The following is a 20,492-nucleotide window of genomic DNA, read 5'->3' on the forward strand; positions in this document are numbered from 1 at the left end:
AAAAAAAAAAAAAATTTTCCTCCATATTTTTGATGTCGTCCATATGACGTGAAAGAGATTTTAACGTATTTTAAATTTCCAGGTATTCAATTAGAAAGTATTAAATCATTTAGAAAACGTGTAAAACCCCCAAATGAGAGAGAGAGGAGGGGGATAAAGGGGGGAAAGAGAGAGAGAGAGAGAATGAGAGAGAATTTAGCATGAAATAAAAATAATGAAATAAAAAATTCATGAGAGAAAACAAAAATGAAGGGAGTAAAAAAAATTATTTGTTAATAAAATCTACGATAATTAAAAAAATAAATAATACTAATAATAATAATGATGATGATGATGATGATGATGATGATGATATTTAAATAAAAAAAGGGTATATTTGTTCTTTTTTAAAGTTGTAAAATGAATAACAGTTATTTAATGATTTAAATATTCCGTTAAATGCAAATTCGGTTATTTTATTTATTTATTTATTTATTATTATTATTATTATTATTATTATTATTATTATTATTATTATTATTATTATTATTATTTTTAAAGAGGCGAGTGAGTGAGTGAGTGAGTGATTTGAATATGAGAGAGTGAAGTTTGAAAAGAAAAAAAAAAAAGGTAAAAAATATATTTTAAAAGATCAATGATCATTTAAATAAAATCAAGTATTGTCCCCCCACGGGTAGTAACCTGTTTACACTCTTTAAAATTTTATTTATCATCGTTTATTATCGATTTTTTTAAAACTATGAGATACTAGTTTTCGAGAGTTCAAATGTTAAATTTTTTTTTAATAATTGTACTTGCATAGAATTTTTTTTAATATGTATTTTACATCGTCTCTCTCTCTCTCTCTCTCATCATCGAATAATTATTCGAATAATTTTAAAATTGTTTTTTAAATCGGTTATTAATGAATTCTACGGCAAATAAATCAAGTTTTTGTATTTTGTTTTTAAATGAGAGTATTATTAATTAAACCGGTTAAAATTCGTTAATTTTTTTTTGGTCGTGGCAGTAGTTACAGTTTTGCCAACTTTGATTTCCTTTGAAAGTATTCTATTGCGAAAGAATACGAAGAATAAGACGGGTAAATGTGGTGTTAATGTTTAAATTATTATTTTTTTTTTTAATTAATTAATTAATTGTACGCCGTGATTTGTTGAATAAAATAAAATGCCTAAATCTAAAAGAGATCAGAAAAGTAAGATTTTATTATATTTCTGATATTAATTCATAATTAATTTCGATTATTAGTATCACGTGGTTGTGTTTTTGTATTTAAATACTTAAATTTATATATATTTTGTTTTGCAGTTTCTCTTACGCAAACAAAAAAGAAAGGATTAAGTTTTAAACAAAATTTAGTGGCGGAAATACGAGAAAATTTAACCAAATATGATAGCCTTTATTTATTTTACGTTAAAAATATGAGAAATATTGCATTGAAAGAGGTAAGAGCAGAATGGAAGCACAGTAGGTTCTTCTTCGGAAAGAGTAAATTAATGGCTTTGGCTTTGGGTAAAACTACTGAGAGCGAACAAGGTGATAACGTACACAAATTAGCTAAAGAAATTAAAGGACAATGTGGTCTACTGTTCACAAATGAGAAAAAAAGCGATGTCGTAAAGTAAGCATTTAATTATCGAAAGTTATTTGTTTCTCGTGTGTTACACTTAAATTAAAATATTGTAAATGGTTAAATCCAAAATTTGAATAAAATGTTGTAATGTAATTTTATTGTGTGAAAAAATGAGCAATTTAGATCATTTATAGTTATTATGATATTTTATTATCACAAGAAATTAAAATAATTACAAAATTTAAAATTATAATTTTTTTGTTTTAGGTGGTTCGATAATTATTACAAGCCAGAATATGCTAGATCTGGATTTCAAGTTAAAAAAACAGTTACGCTTCCTGAGGGACCCCTTTTAGATTTTATCGGTTCAATGGAACCAAATTTAAGAAAACTCGGATTACCAACAGTTATTAAAAATGGTAAAGTTCATTTAAGACATGAGTACACAGTTTGCAATTCAGGAGATATTTTAACTCCTGCACAAGCTCAAATTCTTAAATTAATAGGAGAATGTTTAGCTCAATTTAAAATTACATTAAAATGTGTGTGGATGAAAGATGGTAGTTTTGAAGTTTTAAATGATAACATTGAAGGCATTGAAGATGAGCAAGTAGAAAATATGGAATATTAATATTGTTACGAATTTAACAAATTTCAAATCAGAAATTGACATTTTACTCGAGTTCCAAATCTCGAATTCTCACTGCGATTAAGAAATTTTTATATGACATAAATACAATCGAATTCTATTGAAGAAAAATAGTTTTTGTCAAAATCAAATGCTTTATATATAATTTCTTATTATCATTACATCTCAATGTGTATATTTACACATTATTAACTTATAAATTCAATCAGGTTTACTCATTAAGTAAATATTTAAGTTACAATTATGTGAGATATAAAGAATTATTAACGTTTTAATAAAATTAAATTTACCATTAACCGTTTAATTTTAAAACCGTTCGATTTTTCAAAAAGTTTTTCTGATTGTAAAAAAGAAAAAAAAAAAAAAATGAAAATCAATAAGGCGATGACAAATATATAAAAATTAGAGCCGCCATTTTGAAATGAGAAAAATAACTGTGTAAGTGGCTTTAACGTCAAAGGAAATTTTTAAAGGAAAGTCAGGGAGATTGTGATTGTTCAATGGAAGCTTGTTAGTCTTGTCTGAAATGTTTGTTTTATGGGTAGCATTCCGGAACAGTTTAATACTTTTTTTTTTTTTTTTTTTTTTTGTTGTATTCGAATTTGTTTTAAAAGTTTTATAAAATTATAATTATTATTGTTTTTTATTAAAGAAAAAGTTATTGACATTTAAAATTAAGGTTTTTTTTTTTTGTTTTTAAAAGAAACATTTTACGTTTGTGTATATATATATATAAATTTATAAAATTACGTTTTTCATTAACACGTATGAAGTTATTTGTATTTAGGTGAGTTTAAAAAAAATTTTTTTTTTTCCATTTTACTTTAATTATTTATATTAAAACAAATGTTATTAATGAGTTTAAGGGGGAAAAAACGATTATCAATTGTTATACTAAGCCATTTCATAAGTTTCATATACAAAAAAAAAGAATATTTAAATGGTTTTCAAAAGTCAATTTACCATTGTTACAAAAATTTAAAAAAAAAAAAAAAACGAAAAAGTTTTTAACGAATTCCTATAAAAAATTATTATTAATAATAATTTACACACATTTATTATTATTATTATTATTTTATATTATAAAGAAATTTTATATAAACGATTAAGTTAAAAAAACTTAAGTTAACCTACTTTTCGACCGTTAAAATTATTTTTACCAGACCTAATGATTACTGTCATCTTTACTAGGGCATAAGTTAAACACTAATTATTCTCATTTTTTTTTTTTTTTTTTTTACTAAAATCGTAAGGATGTCATTTCTTCGATCGTTTGTAACATTTTTACTTAAAAGAGAGAGAGAGAGAGAGAGAGAGAGAGAGAGAGAGAGAGAGAGAGAGAGAGAGAGAGAGAGAGAGAGAAAGAAAGAGAAAGAGAAAAAACAAATTCTCTTTCATTTTTTTATTTAAAAATTTTAATAACAATTTCATTTATATTTTTTTTCTCATGTTATCATGAAAATGTTACATATGTGTGAATGTTTTTATATGTATTCATTTAAATAAAATAAATAAATAAATAATGTTTGTGAAAATATTTCACACATAAAAAACAACAATTACTATTATGATAAGAAAAGAGAGAGAGAGAGAGAAATGTATAAATACAAAACAAAACAAAATTTATCATAAATTTGGTGCAAAAAAATACATTTTTTACCATAAAATTATTATTTTTTTCAAGTATAACTTGTCTATTTGTTTAAACAATATTATTTTTAATTGTTGTTGTTGAAAGAGAGGTAAAGAGAGAGAGAGAGAGAATGTATAAATAACAAAAATTTATCATAAATTTGGTGTATTCAATTGAAATGATTGAAAATTAAAATTTTGTCCTAAAATTACTTTTTTTTTCAAGTATTACTTGTCTATTTGTTTAAACAATATTATTTTTCAATTGTTGTTTGTTTTTGAAAGAGAGAGAGAGAGAGGGGGGGGGAAGAAGAAGAGGAAGAAAAGAATGTGAATATATATATATATATATATTTATGAATTTAATAATACAAAAAAACAAGAAGAAATCAAGTTATTGTATTTATTAATTCAAAAATTATTTTTTAAAAAAGTATTTACTGTTATTTGTTTTACATATTTTCATATCACTTTTAAAACTTAAACTTAAAAACTTAAACTTAAAAACTTAAAACTTAATTTGATTCCATTATTAAAAAATATGTCAATTGATGTCAATGAAATTATAACACATAATTAAATTATTATTATTAATAATTTTTTTTTTTTTTTAATATTGGGGTTAAAAATAAGAAGTGTTATTTATTATTATTAATAATATGTGTCACTTATTAACTCATGTTAATATAGAAATAAATTATTTATCAACAAATTAATAATAATGACGATTGATTTATAATAAAGGGGTAAATTAAAAATTAAAAAAAAAAAATTGCGTATTTGTTTTAGATATAAAATTTACATTGAAAAATATTTGGACAATTTTTTTTTTTTTTTTTTTTTTTTCAAATCGAATGAATATAAATATACCAGATTAACTTTGTGGTTTGATACCAATAGCTTTCACTCGAGTGATTCCACCGGTTTTTAATTTTGTTTATAAAAAAAAAAAAATAATAATAATAATTTTGTTGCAGTGCAACTTTTTTATTAAAAAGTTCTTAAACGTAATTATATTAAGGTAAGGTCAAGAGTTTCATAAATAAAAATATTCCAAAATATCACGTGAGGCAAATAATAATAATAATAATAATACTGTCGTTTAATATGATTTAGATGGGTAAGGGGGAGAAGGAAGGGGAGGGTGGGGGGAAACAAGATGGAGAAAGGGAAATTAAATGATTTAAAATTTAAAAGAAAACAATATGGATGATAATATTGGTACGGATATGCGTTGGCTTTGATTTTGTTTTATACCACTCATCGATAAACGGTACCTACCTACCTGAACAAATCATTACGTGTTTTTTTTTTTTAAAAAAAAAAAAAAAAGTTAACAAAATTTGTCGTCTGCTTCTTTTATTTATTTTGACCTCGATTTCGAAATCGAATCAACTGTTTAAATAAAATGACTTGTTTTTTTGTTACTCTCTTACGCGAGATTGTTTTACATATTTTTCTAATTTTGTCATAACAAATTTGTTGTCGTACCTGATGGGTGCGCGCCCCTACACACACACAACACGATCCTTATCATATAATTATTATTTTCGAATTGATAACGACGAGTGGTTTGAAGCACATTTTTCGATTAGTCAAGAACAAGAAAAACTTTTTAATTACATATCTAATAATAGAAAATAAAAGTAAATTCGAATGTGTGCCTCTCTCTCTCTCTCTCTCTCACTCTTTCAATCCCTATGGCCGATAATAATAATAGTTTACCTTTTTTTAGTCAATCAATCAATCAATTCCGATCGAAAATCAAATAAAATAAATTGTTAATCGTTGTTAAAAATGTTTTTTTCGTAATGATGATTATTATTGTATGTTTGTTTAACGGTTTCATTATTATTATTATTATTATTATTATTATTATTATTATTATTAATATTATGAGAAAAGGTTTATTATTTTAATTGCGAAAATGTTTTATTTTTTTTTAAAAATATTAAATGCTTTTAAGTTTGTTTGTTGAACGTTGTTTTAAAAAGGGAAGGAAATTCAATATGGCGGTTTAATTAAATATATATATATATATATTTTTTTTAAATTTTCTAGTTTCGTTATCATTTTTTTCTTTTTATTTTTAAAAGGAAAAAAAAAACACGAACCTAAGTTTCACCATGTTTTGAAAGAAATGAAAGTGAGTAACTAAAAAAAAAAAGAAAAAATTTTTTTTAGTTTTTCTAGATTGTTTTTTTCTAAATGTTATGTATGCCATCATAAAAGAAATAAATTTAACAAGGTCACTTTAGAGAGGTAATAATAATAATAATCATTAAATTATGCAAAATCCTTTTTATGTTTTTTTATGTTCCCAACACTTAAATCTTTTTTTGTTATAATTTTTTATTAATCCTCTTTTTGGATTTAGAAAAAAAAAAGTTTGTATTAAATCCGATGCATTTTCGTGTGAAAGTTTATATTGCGTGTTGTTGTTGTTTGTTTGTTGATTTTTTCAAATGCTGGCCTCCCCCCTCCCTTTGTTTGTTTGTATATCTATTTAATCTGAATAAATGAATCGTTTTAATTTAAATGAGGTATCGAAAATAATTTTTCGCCAAATACCCAAGTACCATATATATATTTTCGTTTAAAAAAAAAAAAAATTTATTACGTAATATATGATAACCTAAATTTACCACCGCATTGTTAAAAAAAAAAAGTATATTTTGTTTATTAAATGCTGAATGCAAATAATCTATTACATCAGATGCACTCCATTTTGTTTTTTTTTTTTTTTTTTTTTGGTCGGAAAAAAAAAAAAAAAAATTTTTTTTAAATAAATTGTTGTCAGTCAGTCAGTCAGTCGGGGATTTAATTTCATAGATATCACATCGAAAGTTTTATTATTATTATTATTATTATTAATAATAAACGGATTTGAAGAAACATTACATGTAATATTTAAAGTAAGTAATAATTAAATGAATGACGTAATCAATTTTTTTTTTTTTACAAAGTTTTTTTTACATTTGCACAACTGAGTGTGGAAATTTTTTCGAATATTAACAAAATGGCGGTGGTGGTGGTAATTTTTTTTTTTTTTTTTTTTGTGACTTTTGCAATTATTTTTTGACCCTTGGGTGCGTTCATGCGTGTGCGTGCGTGTCTACGCGTGCGCGTAAATTTTTTAAAAAAATATTTGTAGGACAATAAATGTATGCGTGTTAATTGTCTATTGCGTTAACTTTCGTTAAGTGATCTTCTTTTTTTTTTTTTTTTTTTTGATTTTATAAAAGGTGTTAAAATGAAACCCCCCTTTTCCCCCAACCCCCAAGAAAAAAAAAGGTCTAGGTTGAATTTAAGGACATAATCAAACAACGATTAAGGTTTTTTTTTTTTTTTTGTTTAAACGCGTTCATTCCCGAATGATTGATTACTTACTCTTTGAATAAAAAAAAAAAATAAAATCATTTAATTATTATTATTATTATTATACCGATTATGGGAATGATTTGCTAAAAAAACTGGTAAAAAAGGCGCGTGATTAATAATAATAATAATAATGATGGGTATTTTTTTCGCAAGTGTTGGAAAATCCAAAAATTTTTTTTTTTATACCCTCGTAAGACTTATATTTAGTTTAAAAGCGAGTGAATAAGGTGTTTAAGGTACGAAATCAGGTATAAAAATTTTTCTTACGCCTTTTTTTTTTTTTGGAAAACGCCTCCATTCCATTTCCGGAAATGTATTGAATTAAAAAAAATCGATTTCGTGATTCGAATTAAATTAATTTTTTTAAATTATATCGGTTATTGTGATGTTTCCAATGGTGTCATCATATAATTGTGAGAGTTGGATAGAAAGTCGATCGGATTTGTTTGTTTGTTTGTTTGTTTGTTTTATAATAAATTATAATCGTTGAATCATTTCAACGGTTTTTAAACCCCCCTCCCCTCCCAAAAAAAAATTCAGAGATGGTATTAAAATTTCAGCGAGTAGTCATAAGATTTCGAAGGGTAATAAAAATTTCAAGTAGGAAAGGTGGGAAGGTAGGAAGGAAGGAAGGAAAATTATGCGTAACGTGCGTAATAATTAATCGTATTGACGTCATCATTTAATTTTCACACATTTATGTCGCATTTAACGATTTGATGTAATTCGAAAAAAAAAAAAAAAGATTAAATTCGTAACGACGTTTAAAATTCAATAATAATTTTCGTTAATCCAATAAAATCCAAGTTATTAATCTGTTTCCTTATTAAGATTAATTAATTAATTAATTAATTAAAAAATGGTGGATTTAATCAATGAAAAAAACATGTCATCGATTTAATATTTCGTTTGTCGTTGTCGTTGTTGTTGTAAACATAAAAAAAATTATTAATTTAATTATTAGTTTTTTCACAAATGACGATGTGGTAATGAAAATTCAATTTAAACCAATGAGAAGAAAAGAAAAGAAAAATGTCGAGAGTTTTAAAACTTGTTTTTTTTTTTATTTTAATCAATTAATAATTTTCTCCCGGAAGTAAAAATTCTCATCAGGAAGAATATTATATTTCGATTCGAAACAGTGATTTTTTTTTTTTTTAATCTTGTACTTTCAACGTATAAAATAACATAATAATAATAGTTTGAGTAAAAGTTTGTTTTTATTCCTCGGATTCGTATCGAAAAAAAAATAAACGCGTGTGAATTATTATTATTATTATTATTATTAAATAAATTTTTTTATAATGAAAAATTGGATTTAAAGAATTTTTAAAAATTTTTTATGTGTTTTTATATATTAAGTGACATTTGATTTAAATAAAATAAAAATAAAAAACGTGACGGTTAGAGAGTTTGTGAGTGAGTGAGTGACCTTCTTATCGAAGCAGTTTTTAAGTTAATAATAATAATAATAATAATAATATTTTTCGGGTTGAGTTTCGTCTTAACGCCTTCTTAAATTTTTTAAAATTAAATTTATACAAAAATTGTTGTTTGTGATTTTTGATTAGGAGAAAAGTAAAATTAATTTTAATAAGGTACATACACGCACACGTGCGTAAAGTAGAAAGAAAAACAAAGAAACAAACAAACGAACAAACGAACGTAAAAAAATACAAACGATTCATTTTGTTTTTCAACGGTATATATATAAAAAATTCTAAAGGTTTCGTAACATTTTCTTTTCCGCCATTTTCTTTTTTTTTTTTTAAACCTGGATTTAATTTTTTTAAGGTTTTAAATATTTTTTTTGTTTTTGTTTTTTTCAGGTGACAATAAACAATCGTTAGCATGCACTTAAATTTTACAAAATGTGCACGCAATCAAAAAATGTTAAAAATAATTGCAACAAATATTTTTCTTCTAGTCATTGCAACATGTAAGTTTTACAATTTTTTTTTTTTACCTTATCATCATCATCATCATCATCACTGTAATTATTAGTTTTATTTTCGAGTCGAAGGTATCAAAATAAATACGAAAAAAAAAAAAAAAAACAAACGTAATGAACCTTAACCTTAATGAACTTTATGGGAATTTGCCATCGCTTTTTTTTTTTTACGCGTGGAAATCGTAAAAAAAAAAAAAAACGCACGTTTTTTATTTTAAAAACTATCATAATCACTCAATGTCAACGGAAAAGGATATCGTTATCACTAATTTCAATAATCGATGATTATAAAAATATAATTTTTTTAATGTTTATATCGCGACATTTGACACAACTCGAATTTATTTATTTTTTTGATGACGTCACAATTTAAATCCCCAACATGGATTCTTAAACGTGTTATTAAAACAAAAAGTCAGAAAGAAACTTATCATTATTATTCTTTATTTATTTATTTATTTTTTTTAATAATTAACTTCCTTGAATTTTTTTTATTTTTAATTGATACTTTCCATCGATACTTCCTTCCTTTGTGAACTTCCTTCCTTTGAAATTTATACCTTTTTTTTCTTTATCCATCGCAATACAAAACAGTTAATTTAGCCGTTACGTTTTCGACCCGAAAACAATACTGTTAAGTTTTTCATTAAAAAAAAAAAAGAATAATAATAATAATTACAGGTTGGGAAACAAAAAAACAACAAAAACAAGAAAATAACCACTTTTATTATAAAACGGTTTTATCATCATCATCATCATCATCGACGTAAATAAGCATATCAACAAAAAAAATAAATAAATAAATAAATTTAACAACAACAATCGTGACAATGTATATAATTAAACGTTTAAAAATAACCGTTTTTATTATTATTATTATTATTATTATTATTATTATTATTATTTAAAAATAAATTTTTTAAATAAGTTTTCGCGTGTCGAAATTTTATAAAATAATAATAATAATTGTTGAACGAACGACGACATATTGAAATTTTTATTTATTTATTTGATTTTATTTATTATTTATTTATTTATTATTTATTTATTTATTTTAAATTATTAACGGAAAAAAAAATTATTAATTAATTATTTAATTAACGGCAACAAAAAAAAAAAAAATCCGGTTTTTTACCGTAAAACGAATTAAAAAAAGAAAAAAAAAAATTAAATCCGTGACCTTTGTCCTCATTTTTCTATCTAAAACACCTTTTTTGTTATTATTTTTAATATTATTATTATTATTATTATTATTATTATTATTATTATTATTATTATTATTATTATTATTATTTTAAAATCAAAAAAATGAAGAAGACGAATATATGTATACGTTCCAAAAACGTTTGTTATGTGGTCAGTTAGAAAGTTTTTATTAAGTTTCACTATTTAGCCATATATGGTCGTGTTTGTTATGGTTGTTCTCTTTTAATTGATTTTTTTATTATTTTCAGGGAATCCCGTTGTTGTTGTTGGAAGGGCTTTAAACGATACAGGTGACATATATAGGCGATATGGCGATTCGTGGGATGGTGGTAGTATACCGAGGGAAAGGTATCGTTATAAAATAGTCGAAACTCCCGTTGAATGGAGTCCCTCGAAAAAATCCGAAAATTCATCATTCGTTGAAGAACAATCGGAAGCGGAAACGTTGAAACAATTTAAATTACTCAAAGTAAGATGAAATAAAATTTTATTATTATTTAAAAAAAATGATTTTCGAATCGTAGTACTTTCTAATCGAACATCCAAGTAATTTTTCGGGAAAATGGGTTTTTTAGTCGAAATAAACGACGCCCATTTTTGGAGAAAAAAAATAAGGAAAATAATTTTTTTTGTTTTTAATGTGCGTGGCATTAGAAAAAAATTTTTTTTAAATGAAAGTATCGTTAAAGGATAAATGATTACTATTTACGTAAATGTATAATTTTACGATTGATTGATTGATTGACTGATTGTCATTCACGATTTTTATTTATTTACTTTGACGTAAAATCGTTTAAAATTAATGACGTTATTTATGTTATTTTAACGCCTTTTTTATCAACAATTTTTTTTATTTCGGCTCACTCGTGAAAATTAACGTGAACCGAAATAAAATTTAATTGTTTGAACTTATGACCTTTTGCGGGCTTCAATGTTAAAAAACGAAAAAAAAAATAGAGGTTTGGGGGAAATGTCCTGTTGTTATTGTGGTTCATCGGACTTGTAAAATTTTATTAAACTAAATAAAATCGACGATTTAATTATGTTTGTAAACTTCATCGAACTCATCTGATATGAAACCGATGAAATGATAAAAAAAAAAAACAAATCGGTTTACTATTTGTTACGGTTGTAAATTTTAATGGTGGAAAAAAAAGATTTACGTGTTTTTAATTCGTGCTTTCACCGTTTAAGAATTTTAAATTGAACGAAATACCCGCGGTGATTATATGAAAAAAGGTGGTTTTTTTATAATTTGATTTATGCGTTTGAAAAAAAAAAAACGTCTCGCGAGCGAGAGAAATTGTGTTAGTGTAAAATTTTGTACACAGATGTCTCTGATTGCAATTTTTATTCTCTTTCGTTTGTTAACGTTGTAATCGTTCGCGGTTATTGTTAAAAAACATTCGATACATTTTAAACAGTCAAACCCTGGTGAAGTTAAGATCATACTTTTCAGGATCATTTCTGTAGTATGAATAATCTTTTGAAGTCGTAGACTTCTGCGCACCAAAACCATGATGACGATTCATGACATCTGCGCCTGAGCGTGAGGCAGGCTATCGTTGATCTTGTTTAAGGATCGACTTTAGTCATCGATGACCGTTCACCACGGGAGCTCGTCTCTTGTGGGAGGGTGTGGATGTGATCTGAGTGGGCCCCCTAATTTTTTTAACAAAGATTATCCGTAAAAGTACCCACACCTGGTACTATCATTGCCCCCGAAATACACGATCGTGCGCGATCATTCCCTGATTAGGCACTTTTTGGGTTTGTATTTCATGTGTGTGCCTGATTCTAACCGGGTACGTAGAGGAGTGGTTATTGACACGAACATTTCGTAATATGACGTACCTGGATTAGTGCTGTGTGAGTGTGAGATAATCCACGAAATGATTAGGGATTAATATTTAAATTTTATTACGGCCTTGATATGTAATTTGCTGTGTGTAATAGATACGTCTGATTACGATGCTCTATCCTTCCCCCCCCCCCAAAAAAAAAACTTAGTTTTCATCAAACGTTTACGTTTTGTCGTGGCGGTAGATACTTATTCATCGATTTATATTAATTGTTAACAGGTAAATTATTCAAGGCTAGTCGAAGAGGTTGACGAAGAAATGAAACAGGGGGTTCGTGAAAGTAGACAATTGCCAAAATTTATCGACAAGGCTCTTAAATTGCTTAATTTGAAGCAAGTTTTACAGGAAGTTGAAACGAGTGTCATGTCAAAAGTTTCCTGCACTGCTTGCAAAGCCGGTCTGTGTTATCATTATTCTTAAAAATTACTATTATTATTATTATTATTAGTTTTGCTTTCTCTCGGTAACGGAAAGGAAAAGGAAAAGGAAAAAAATAATAATAATTTTGTTTTTCTATCTCTCTCTCTCTCTCTTTCTCTTCCAGGAACTGGACTTTTACTTCATTACATAAGAAGTGGAAAGTCGGATACTGATATTCTTAAACTTATCGATCAATTTTGTATTAGTTTAAAAATTCAAACCCCGAGGGTGTGCGAAGGGATTTCCCAATTATTTGGGGTAATTTTTGGAAGACATTTTTTTTTTAAAATCAATTATAAAAATAATGAAATTTTTTTTTTTTTTTAATAAAATTTTTAGACCGAAGTAGTTTATGTATTATCTAAAGTAAGTTTAGGACCAGACGAAATATGCAGTTTAGTAGTTGGAGATGCATGTGGAGATGTTTACAATCCGCTCCATGAATGGTCTGTACAATTTCCACCGGTACCAAAACCGGTTGTTCCAGCTCCTCAGGCTCCGACGGTAATTAAATTAAATTTTGTTTGTTACAACAAATTGAACAAAAAAAAAAATTTCAACAAAGATTTTTTTGTTTTTTTTTTTTTTTTTTTTTTTAGCCGGGAGCTCCTACGTTTAAGGTTTTGCATTTATCAGATACTCATTTCGATCCTTATTATTTAGAGGGGTCGAATGCGGATTGTAACGAACCCCTGTGCTGTCGGTTAACCAACGGACCGGCAGCTAAAAAAGAAAAAGCAGCAGGACGATGGGGAGATTATAGGAAATGTGATACACCGCAAAGAACAATCGATCACATGTTACAACACATATCAGCGACGCATCCGGTGAGGAAAATCGATCGATCGATCGATCGATCGATTGATCGAAAAAAATTCAGGTTTGAAATTCGATTTTTTTTTTCTTTTTCCAGGACATCGATTATATATTATGGACCGGAGATTTACCACCTCACGACGTTTGGAATCAAACGCGAGAAGAAAATTTAATGATACTCAAAGAAACCGTTTTGCAATTGACTCAATTTTTTCCAGGCGTCCCAATTTTTCCAGCTTTGGGAAATCACGAAGCCGTACCGGTAAACAGGTGAGTGATAAAATTTACGACGGGTTTTTCCATTATAATATTGTTCTTGATTTAAAAAAAAGTTGATTTACTTATTTTAGTTTTCCACCTCCATTCGTGGGTGGGGATTGGTCAATATCGTGGTTATACGATCAACTGGATGCACAATGGCGACATTGGTTACCATCATCAGTGTCACAAACAGTACGTCGTGGAGCTTTTTATAGCGTTTTAGTACGTCCGGGATTTCGAATAATATCCCTCAACATGAATTATTGCAATAATAAAAACTGGTTAATTTTATTTATTTATTTTTTTTTTTCATTTATATAAAAAAAAACCTTTCAAAAATATTCGATTATTTATAATTATTTGGGATGGGGGGGTGGTGATTAATTGATTAGGTGGCTCCTGTTAAACAGTACGGATCCCGGTAGAGAACTTCAATGGTTTATTTACGAATTACAAAGTGCTGAGTTTAACGGGGAGAAAGTTCACGTTATCGGTCACATACCCTCAGGTCACGCAGATTGTTTAAAAGTCTGGAGTAGAAATTATTACAAAATAATAAACAGGTTTGGAAAATTTTTTCATAATTTGTCTTTCTTTTTTTTTTTTTGGAAATGATACTAACCGCAAGATGATTATTTCAGGTACGAATCCACGATCACGGCACAATTTTTCGGTCACACCCATTTTGACGAATTTGAAATTTTTTACGATACGGAAAATATGGGAAGAGCAGTTTCGGTGGCATACGTTGGACCGAGCGTTACGCCATACGTTAATCTCAATCCCGGATATCGTATTTATTACGTCGACGGTGATCACGATCACACTACGAGGGTATGATGACGTCATTTATAAAAAATGACTCCCCGCGAAAAACAAAAAGTATAAAAAAAAAAAAAAAAATTTAAAATTTCAGCTCGTGGTCGATCACGAAACTTGGGTGATGAATTTAAAAGAAGCAAATTTATACGATTATCCAATTTGGTACAAATTATATTCTGCTAGGAAAGCTTATTCTATGACGTCACTTCTTCCGCAAGATTGGGACGAATTACTAACGCGTTTGACAACGGAAAATGATCTTTTCGACACGTATTACAAGTAAGAAAGTAAAGATGAAAATTGTTTTCGGTGGGAAACGTGTTTAACTTTATGTGTTTTCGCACAGGTACTACTGGAAAAATTCTCCAGTTCGTCCTTCTTGCGATCCTGAATGCAAAAAGAGAATGTTGTGCGATTTAAGATCTGGTAAATCACACGACAGAAAACTTTTATGTCAGGAATTGGAAAGCAGAATAGATGCTAAAACGAGAGTAGGATGGAAAGCGTGGATATACAACGGTTTGGCATTATCGTGAGTTTTTTTTTTTTTGTTTTATTAATAATAATAATCTCAATAATTATTATTATTATTGTACATAATGTAAATATTTTTTTCAAATCACGTGATTAATATTAACTCATCCTTATTTCTTTTTTTTGATTTTTTTTTTTTATTTCAGAATGATGTACATTGCCGGTTAATAAATTATAATAACTTTTTTTTTTTTCCTATAAATTTTTAATTATAATAATGTAATTATTAAGTTTTTTTTGGTTGTTGTTGTGGTTGTGGTTGTTGTTGTTGTTTCATTCGACGTCACTCGTTGGTGAAGGTTTTATTTATTTTTAATTGATTTTCGTAAATTTTTTTTTATCAACGGTGAGTTAAATTTAAAATTTTTTTTTTTTTTTCTGTTCTATCGTGTTTTTGGGTGTCATTGATTTAATTTTCTAAATAAATTTTTTTTCTAACAGTTGGTTATACTGGTGGTGGTGGTGGTGTCGGGGTTTGAAAGTTTGCTTTAAAAAATTTAATTAAAAATGTAATAATTCGTTTTAATGTTTTTTTTTTTCTTCCAGAATGTCGGTTATAATGGCCATTCCATCATTTACGTATCAAATACCAAAATATGTATTCGGATTAGGTTAAAAAACCCAAAAGAAAAAGAAAAAAAATACAAAAAGAGTGAAAATAGCTTTAAAAAAAAAAAAAAAAAAACAATTCCCAGAGAAAACATAAACAAGTAATAAAAAATGTGATTAAGAAGAGGAAGAAAGTTGAACTTATACCAAGTTAGTTATAGTTTAATTAAAGTTGATTTGAAAAAAGGAGAAGGAGCAGAAGAAAAAAAAGAAGATGCAAAAGGAAGAGGATTTAAAAAAGGAAAAAAGAAAGAAAAAAACATTTCGAGTCATTATTATTATTATTATTTACACCTCGCGATTTTTTTTTTTTTTTTGATATGATATTTTGAATGATTGATTTGTGTTAAATTATTATTATTATTATTATTTGGCTTGGTTGTGTTGTTGTATTTTACGTGCGTGTACGTATTTGTGTTTGTTTGTACGACAAAAATTGTCGGTTTTTTTTTTTTTTTTAAATTTTATTTTTACTTATTCGATTTTTCTTTATTTTTTTTTTATTCGTGTAAATTCTCTGTCTCTTTCTCTCTCTCTCTCTCTTTCTGCTTTATTATCTTTCTCTCTCACTCTCATAAAAACTACATTTAAAAAGGAAAAAAGAAAATAAAAAAAAAACAATCAAATTTCTATGGATATGTAAAAAATAATATTATTTTTTGTAAATTTGAATTTCCCGCGTTTTTTTTTTGTAAATTTAAATTTCCCGCGTTTTTTTTTTTTTTTTATTAAAAAGTTAATGTGAGTGAAGGTTGAGCTTTAAAAATGCGAAACGTGAATGAAAAATTTAATGAAAAAAAAAAAAACACGATTGTTTGAAAGAATCTTTTTTTTTTTTTTGTATTTTGAATGCATTATTATTATTATTATCATCATCATAATTATTATTATCATCACTATTATTGTAATTTTCAAGAGAGTAGAAACGATTAGAGAAAAGAGTTGAAAAAAAAAAAAAAAAAAAAAAATTTGACGAGAATGGCATCATAATTAAACGAGCCAGAATTCGATTACCAGATATTATTAATTCGATATTATTATTATTATTATTATTATTATTATTATTATCATTATTATTATTTTTGTAAACTTTTTAATTTGCAAATATTTAAATATCATTAATGTATTTAAAAAGAAAAAAAAAACTTATTTTTATACGTCAATTAAAAAAAAACATTTTTAATAAAAAATAAAAAAATAAATTTAATATTTTCCCTATATTTCACTTACGATTTTCCGATCACTTGTTGATTTTAAATTTTCGCGCCTTTTTTTTTGGAAAATGAAATTTAAGGTGGCGGTGAACAGGATGAGAGAAATAATATGGGGATGATGGTGGATATGAAAATAACATTATTGAAGAAATATAGTGAAGAAATTTTTTTCAGTTTTAATTATTATTATTATTATTATTATTATTATTATTATTATTATTATTATTATTATTATTATTATTATTATTATTATTATTATTTTGTTATTTTAAAAAATAGATTTTATTATTAAAAAAGTGTGAGAGAAAAAAAAACGAATGAAATCGTATAAATAAATAAATTTAAAATCTATATATTATTACGAGAAAACAAAATTTTCGAACTTATGACGCCATCATTAATATTAAATGGCGCCAAAATTTTTTTTTTTTTAAACTAATTAAATTTAAAATTATTTTCAAAGGGGGGAAAAAAGTGTAAAAGATGTAACATTTTTTTTATTTTATTTTATTTTATTTCACAATTTTTCTTTTTGTGTGTGTCGTGATACGTGACATGGAAAACAGATGCGTTAATTGCTATTTAGGTTGCAAAAAATATCTTCTGCTTTCGAACAGAAAAAAAAAGAGATTAATTAAAACCGTGTGTGAGTAAAATAAAGAAAAATTAATTCGTTATATTTTGTTGTTATTACATAAGGTAAGGGAAAAAAAATTATTAATTTGTTAAAAAAGGGGGAGAAGAAATGGGGGGGGGAACTATAAATAAATTACATTTTTGTTAAAAAAATTAAACAATTTTCTTAAAATTATTTATTAAATAAAATGTCGATAAGAACAAACAACAATTTTGTAATAAAAACAATGTAATAATAATAATAATAATAATAATAATAATAATAATAAATCGAAACAACAGTTGGAAATGACTAAGAAAAATAAATTATCTTGGAAACATTTAGAACGAAATAGAAAGAAAAACAAAAAATTCGTTAAACTTTTATCGTGACGTCATTCGCGAAACAAAATGGAGGAAAAAAAACGAAAAAGGGTTTTTTTTATAAGAAAAAAAAAAAAAAATAGGAAGGAAAAATAATGTGGTAAACAATTCGTGAATCTTTTAGTCAATCAATCAATCAATCAATCAATCATTAAATACTTTGAATAAAAATAAATAAATAAATAAAATTTTTTTTGTGAAATTAAGAGGAACTAACGCGTTGTTTAATTTGGCAGATATGCCATTTTTGTTTTAAAATCATAGAGTAAAAAACTTCAGTCGGTCAAATGCATTCAAGGTGTGAGGATCAATTTTGAGTTTTTTTTTTTTTTTTTTTTTTTCTGTGATTGTTGTAATACGTTTAACGTTATGTCAATACAATTTTGTACCTGATTTGTTTTATTAGAAAATTAAAAGTCATAGGTGAGTTTTTTTATTCATTATACCTGTTTTTATAATTATATTATTTCATTTATATTACTGTCGCGTTTTTTTTAAGACTTTACCCGCGTAAAAAAAAAAATTTTTTTCTTAAATAAGTTTTTAAGGTTAAGGTATTTACGGTTCAGGTACGTCTACCACATAACGAAACAAAACGAAAAAAAAGAATGTGACAGTGAAAAATTAATTTGCTTTACAAGCCGAAAAAAGAAATAAAAGAAATTTTTTTTTCATTACGTTTGACTTTTTAATTCGAATGATTATGAATTTTTCATTTTTGCAACGGTCGGCATAAAAATTTTTTTTTTTTTCCTTTTTTTTTAAATTATTTAACGCGTTATGAAATTTTTCAAGGTCGACAGACATATTTTACGCACCTGTAAAACTATTGTAATTGTAATTTAATTAATTTTTGGTCGGATTTTTACAAAAAATATTATCATTATCATCGTTCGAAATGTAATAACGAACTTTTTTTTTTTTTTCGTCTCTGTACGTAAGTTAATATAAAAAAAAAAAAAGGACAAATGAATTCGTATTAAATAACAGTCGCAATTTCTCCATTTTCAAATTTCCTGTTTGAATTTTTAAATCGTTTTAAAGGAAAAAAAAAATAACGAATTTAGAACGCGAAAGAACAATTGTCTCTCGCGAATCGCTACTTTACAAAAATTTGAATATTCTAATCGTTCCGGAACGAAATTTGAAATTTTTTTGTCAAAACGAGGAAGCGAACTAGGAGGAGGGGAGGGTAGGTAGGGGGAGAGGGTGAGGAAGAAAGACAAGTTTGGCTAGATCGGAATTAGAGATAAGAAAAAGTAAAAGTGGATGGGGGAGAAAAATATGAAATTATTGAAATTGAGTTAAGTATTGTTTTTTACGGGAACTTGGAAATGAAAAAAAGTGGAAGGGGTAAAAAATTTTCGTTTACCGATTGTTGATTGAAAGGGGAAGGGAGGGGTAAAGAATTTTTCGTCTACCGATTGTTGATTGAAAGCGGAGGGGAGGGGAGGTAGTAAAAACTTTTTCGTCTACCGATTGTTGATTGAAAGGGGAAGGGAGGGGTAAAGAATTTTTCGTCTACCGATTGTTGATTGAAAGCGGAGGGGAGGGGAGGTAGTAAAAACTTTTTCGTCTACCGATTGTTGATTGAAAGGGGAGGGGAGGGGAAGGAGATAAGGAAGTGAAGAATAAGTGATGAGAATCAAGAAGGAAGCCATTTGCAATTATTGGTTTTTAAGTGTATCGCGTGCGTGAATTTTTTTTTTTTTTTTTTTTAATGAGAAATGGGAAATTCTTTTGAACGTTAAAACTTTTTTTTTCCTCTCTTTCCCTTCCCGGAAATTTTCCTGCAACCCACAACCGCCATTGTTCCCCCCCCCCTAAAAGGAAGGAATGGAAAAATGACGGAAAATTGATGAATCAACACCTAGGATAGCCTAGTTTATCGAACAAATAATATTATTTCGTTATTATTATTATTATTATTATTATTATTATTAATACTTTTCTTCACGTAAATGGTTATTCGCTTTTATTCAAGGTGAAAAAGAAACATAAAGAAAAATGATTTAATTTTTTTTTCTTTTATTTACCCTACCTACGCTCCTGACGAATGTAATTTTTTCATTTTTCTCTCATGGGTTCGAATATATTCAATTCAAACCGAAAGTTATAAAAATGAATTTTTTTTTTTTTTTTTTTTTCCCGAGAGTTTCTTCTTCTACGTGCTCAACCGACCGTACCTGATTTACTTTTTTTTTTTTTCCACTGGAAATATTTTTGTTCCGTGAAAAGAAAAAAAAAAAAAAAAAATTGAATCTCTTCTTGAAGTTGAAGAATAAAAAAAAAAAGTTTTAGGTCAATTGTATATAATGTTGTTCTCAGTTTATTGCAATTTGTTTGTTTGTTTGTGACTTTTTTTCCTAAATGATTTTGAACGTTGACTCGTCGTCTGCTTCGTAATGTTCGCATGCATGCATGTGGGAATTATCAAATTGAAAAAAAAAAATGTATGCCTTCATGAGGTGTTGTTTGTTATCGTTTTTGTCGTAATGCCTCCCCCCTATGTGACTTATCAAAAATGCAGGAAAAGTTAAGAAATATTGAAGGTATAACTGAT

At 26.3% G+C, this 20,492-nt stretch overlaps 3 protein-coding genes across 3 annotated transcripts; all 3 read left to right on the top strand.

Annotated features, from left to right (window-relative positions):
- Positions 1–1,167: 1,167 nt before the first annotated feature.
- On the top strand, positions 1,168–2,204 carry Phum_PHUM427810 (ribosomal P0 protein, putative; the record flags this gene model as incomplete). The annotated part of the gene is made up of 3 exons (XM_002429270.1): positions 1,168–1,195; positions 1,309–1,621; positions 1,841–2,204. The coding sequence occupies 3 exons, from the start codon at positions 1,168–1,170 to the stop codon at positions 2,202–2,204; spliced, it is 705 nt and encodes a 234-aa protein (XP_002429315.1).
- An 8,290-nt stretch (positions 2,205–10,494) lies between these two features.
- On the top strand, positions 10,495–11,079 carry Phum_PHUM427820 (uncharacterized protein; the record flags this gene model as incomplete). The annotated part of the gene is made up of 3 exons (XM_002429271.1): positions 10,495–10,546; positions 10,641–10,861; positions 11,071–11,079. 3 exons carry the CDS (start codon positions 10,495–10,497, stop codon positions 11,077–11,079), a joined length of 282 nt encoding a protein of 93 aa, XP_002429316.1.
- Positions 11,080–12,512: 1,433 nt separating this feature from the next.
- On the top strand, positions 12,513–15,109 carry Phum_PHUM427830 (sphingomyelin phosphodiesterase, putative; the record flags this gene model as incomplete). The annotated part of the gene is made up of 10 exons (XM_002429272.1): positions 12,513–12,651; positions 12,799–12,932; positions 13,014–13,178; positions 13,274–13,501; positions 13,588–13,760; positions 13,841–14,032; positions 14,144–14,314; positions 14,393–14,585; positions 14,668–14,852; positions 14,920–15,109. 10 exons carry the CDS (start codon positions 12,513–12,515, stop codon positions 15,107–15,109), a joined length of 1,770 nt encoding a protein of 589 aa, XP_002429317.1.
- Between the last annotated feature and the right edge of the window lie 5,383 nt (positions 15,110–20,492).

Source organism: Pediculus humanus, genomic scaffold (genome assembly GCF_000006295.1).
Source record: "Pediculus humanus corporis 1103172108195 genomic scaffold, whole genome shotgun sequence".
Classification (NCBI taxonomy): Eukaryota; Metazoa; Arthropoda; class Insecta; order Psocodea; family Pediculidae; genus Pediculus; species Pediculus humanus.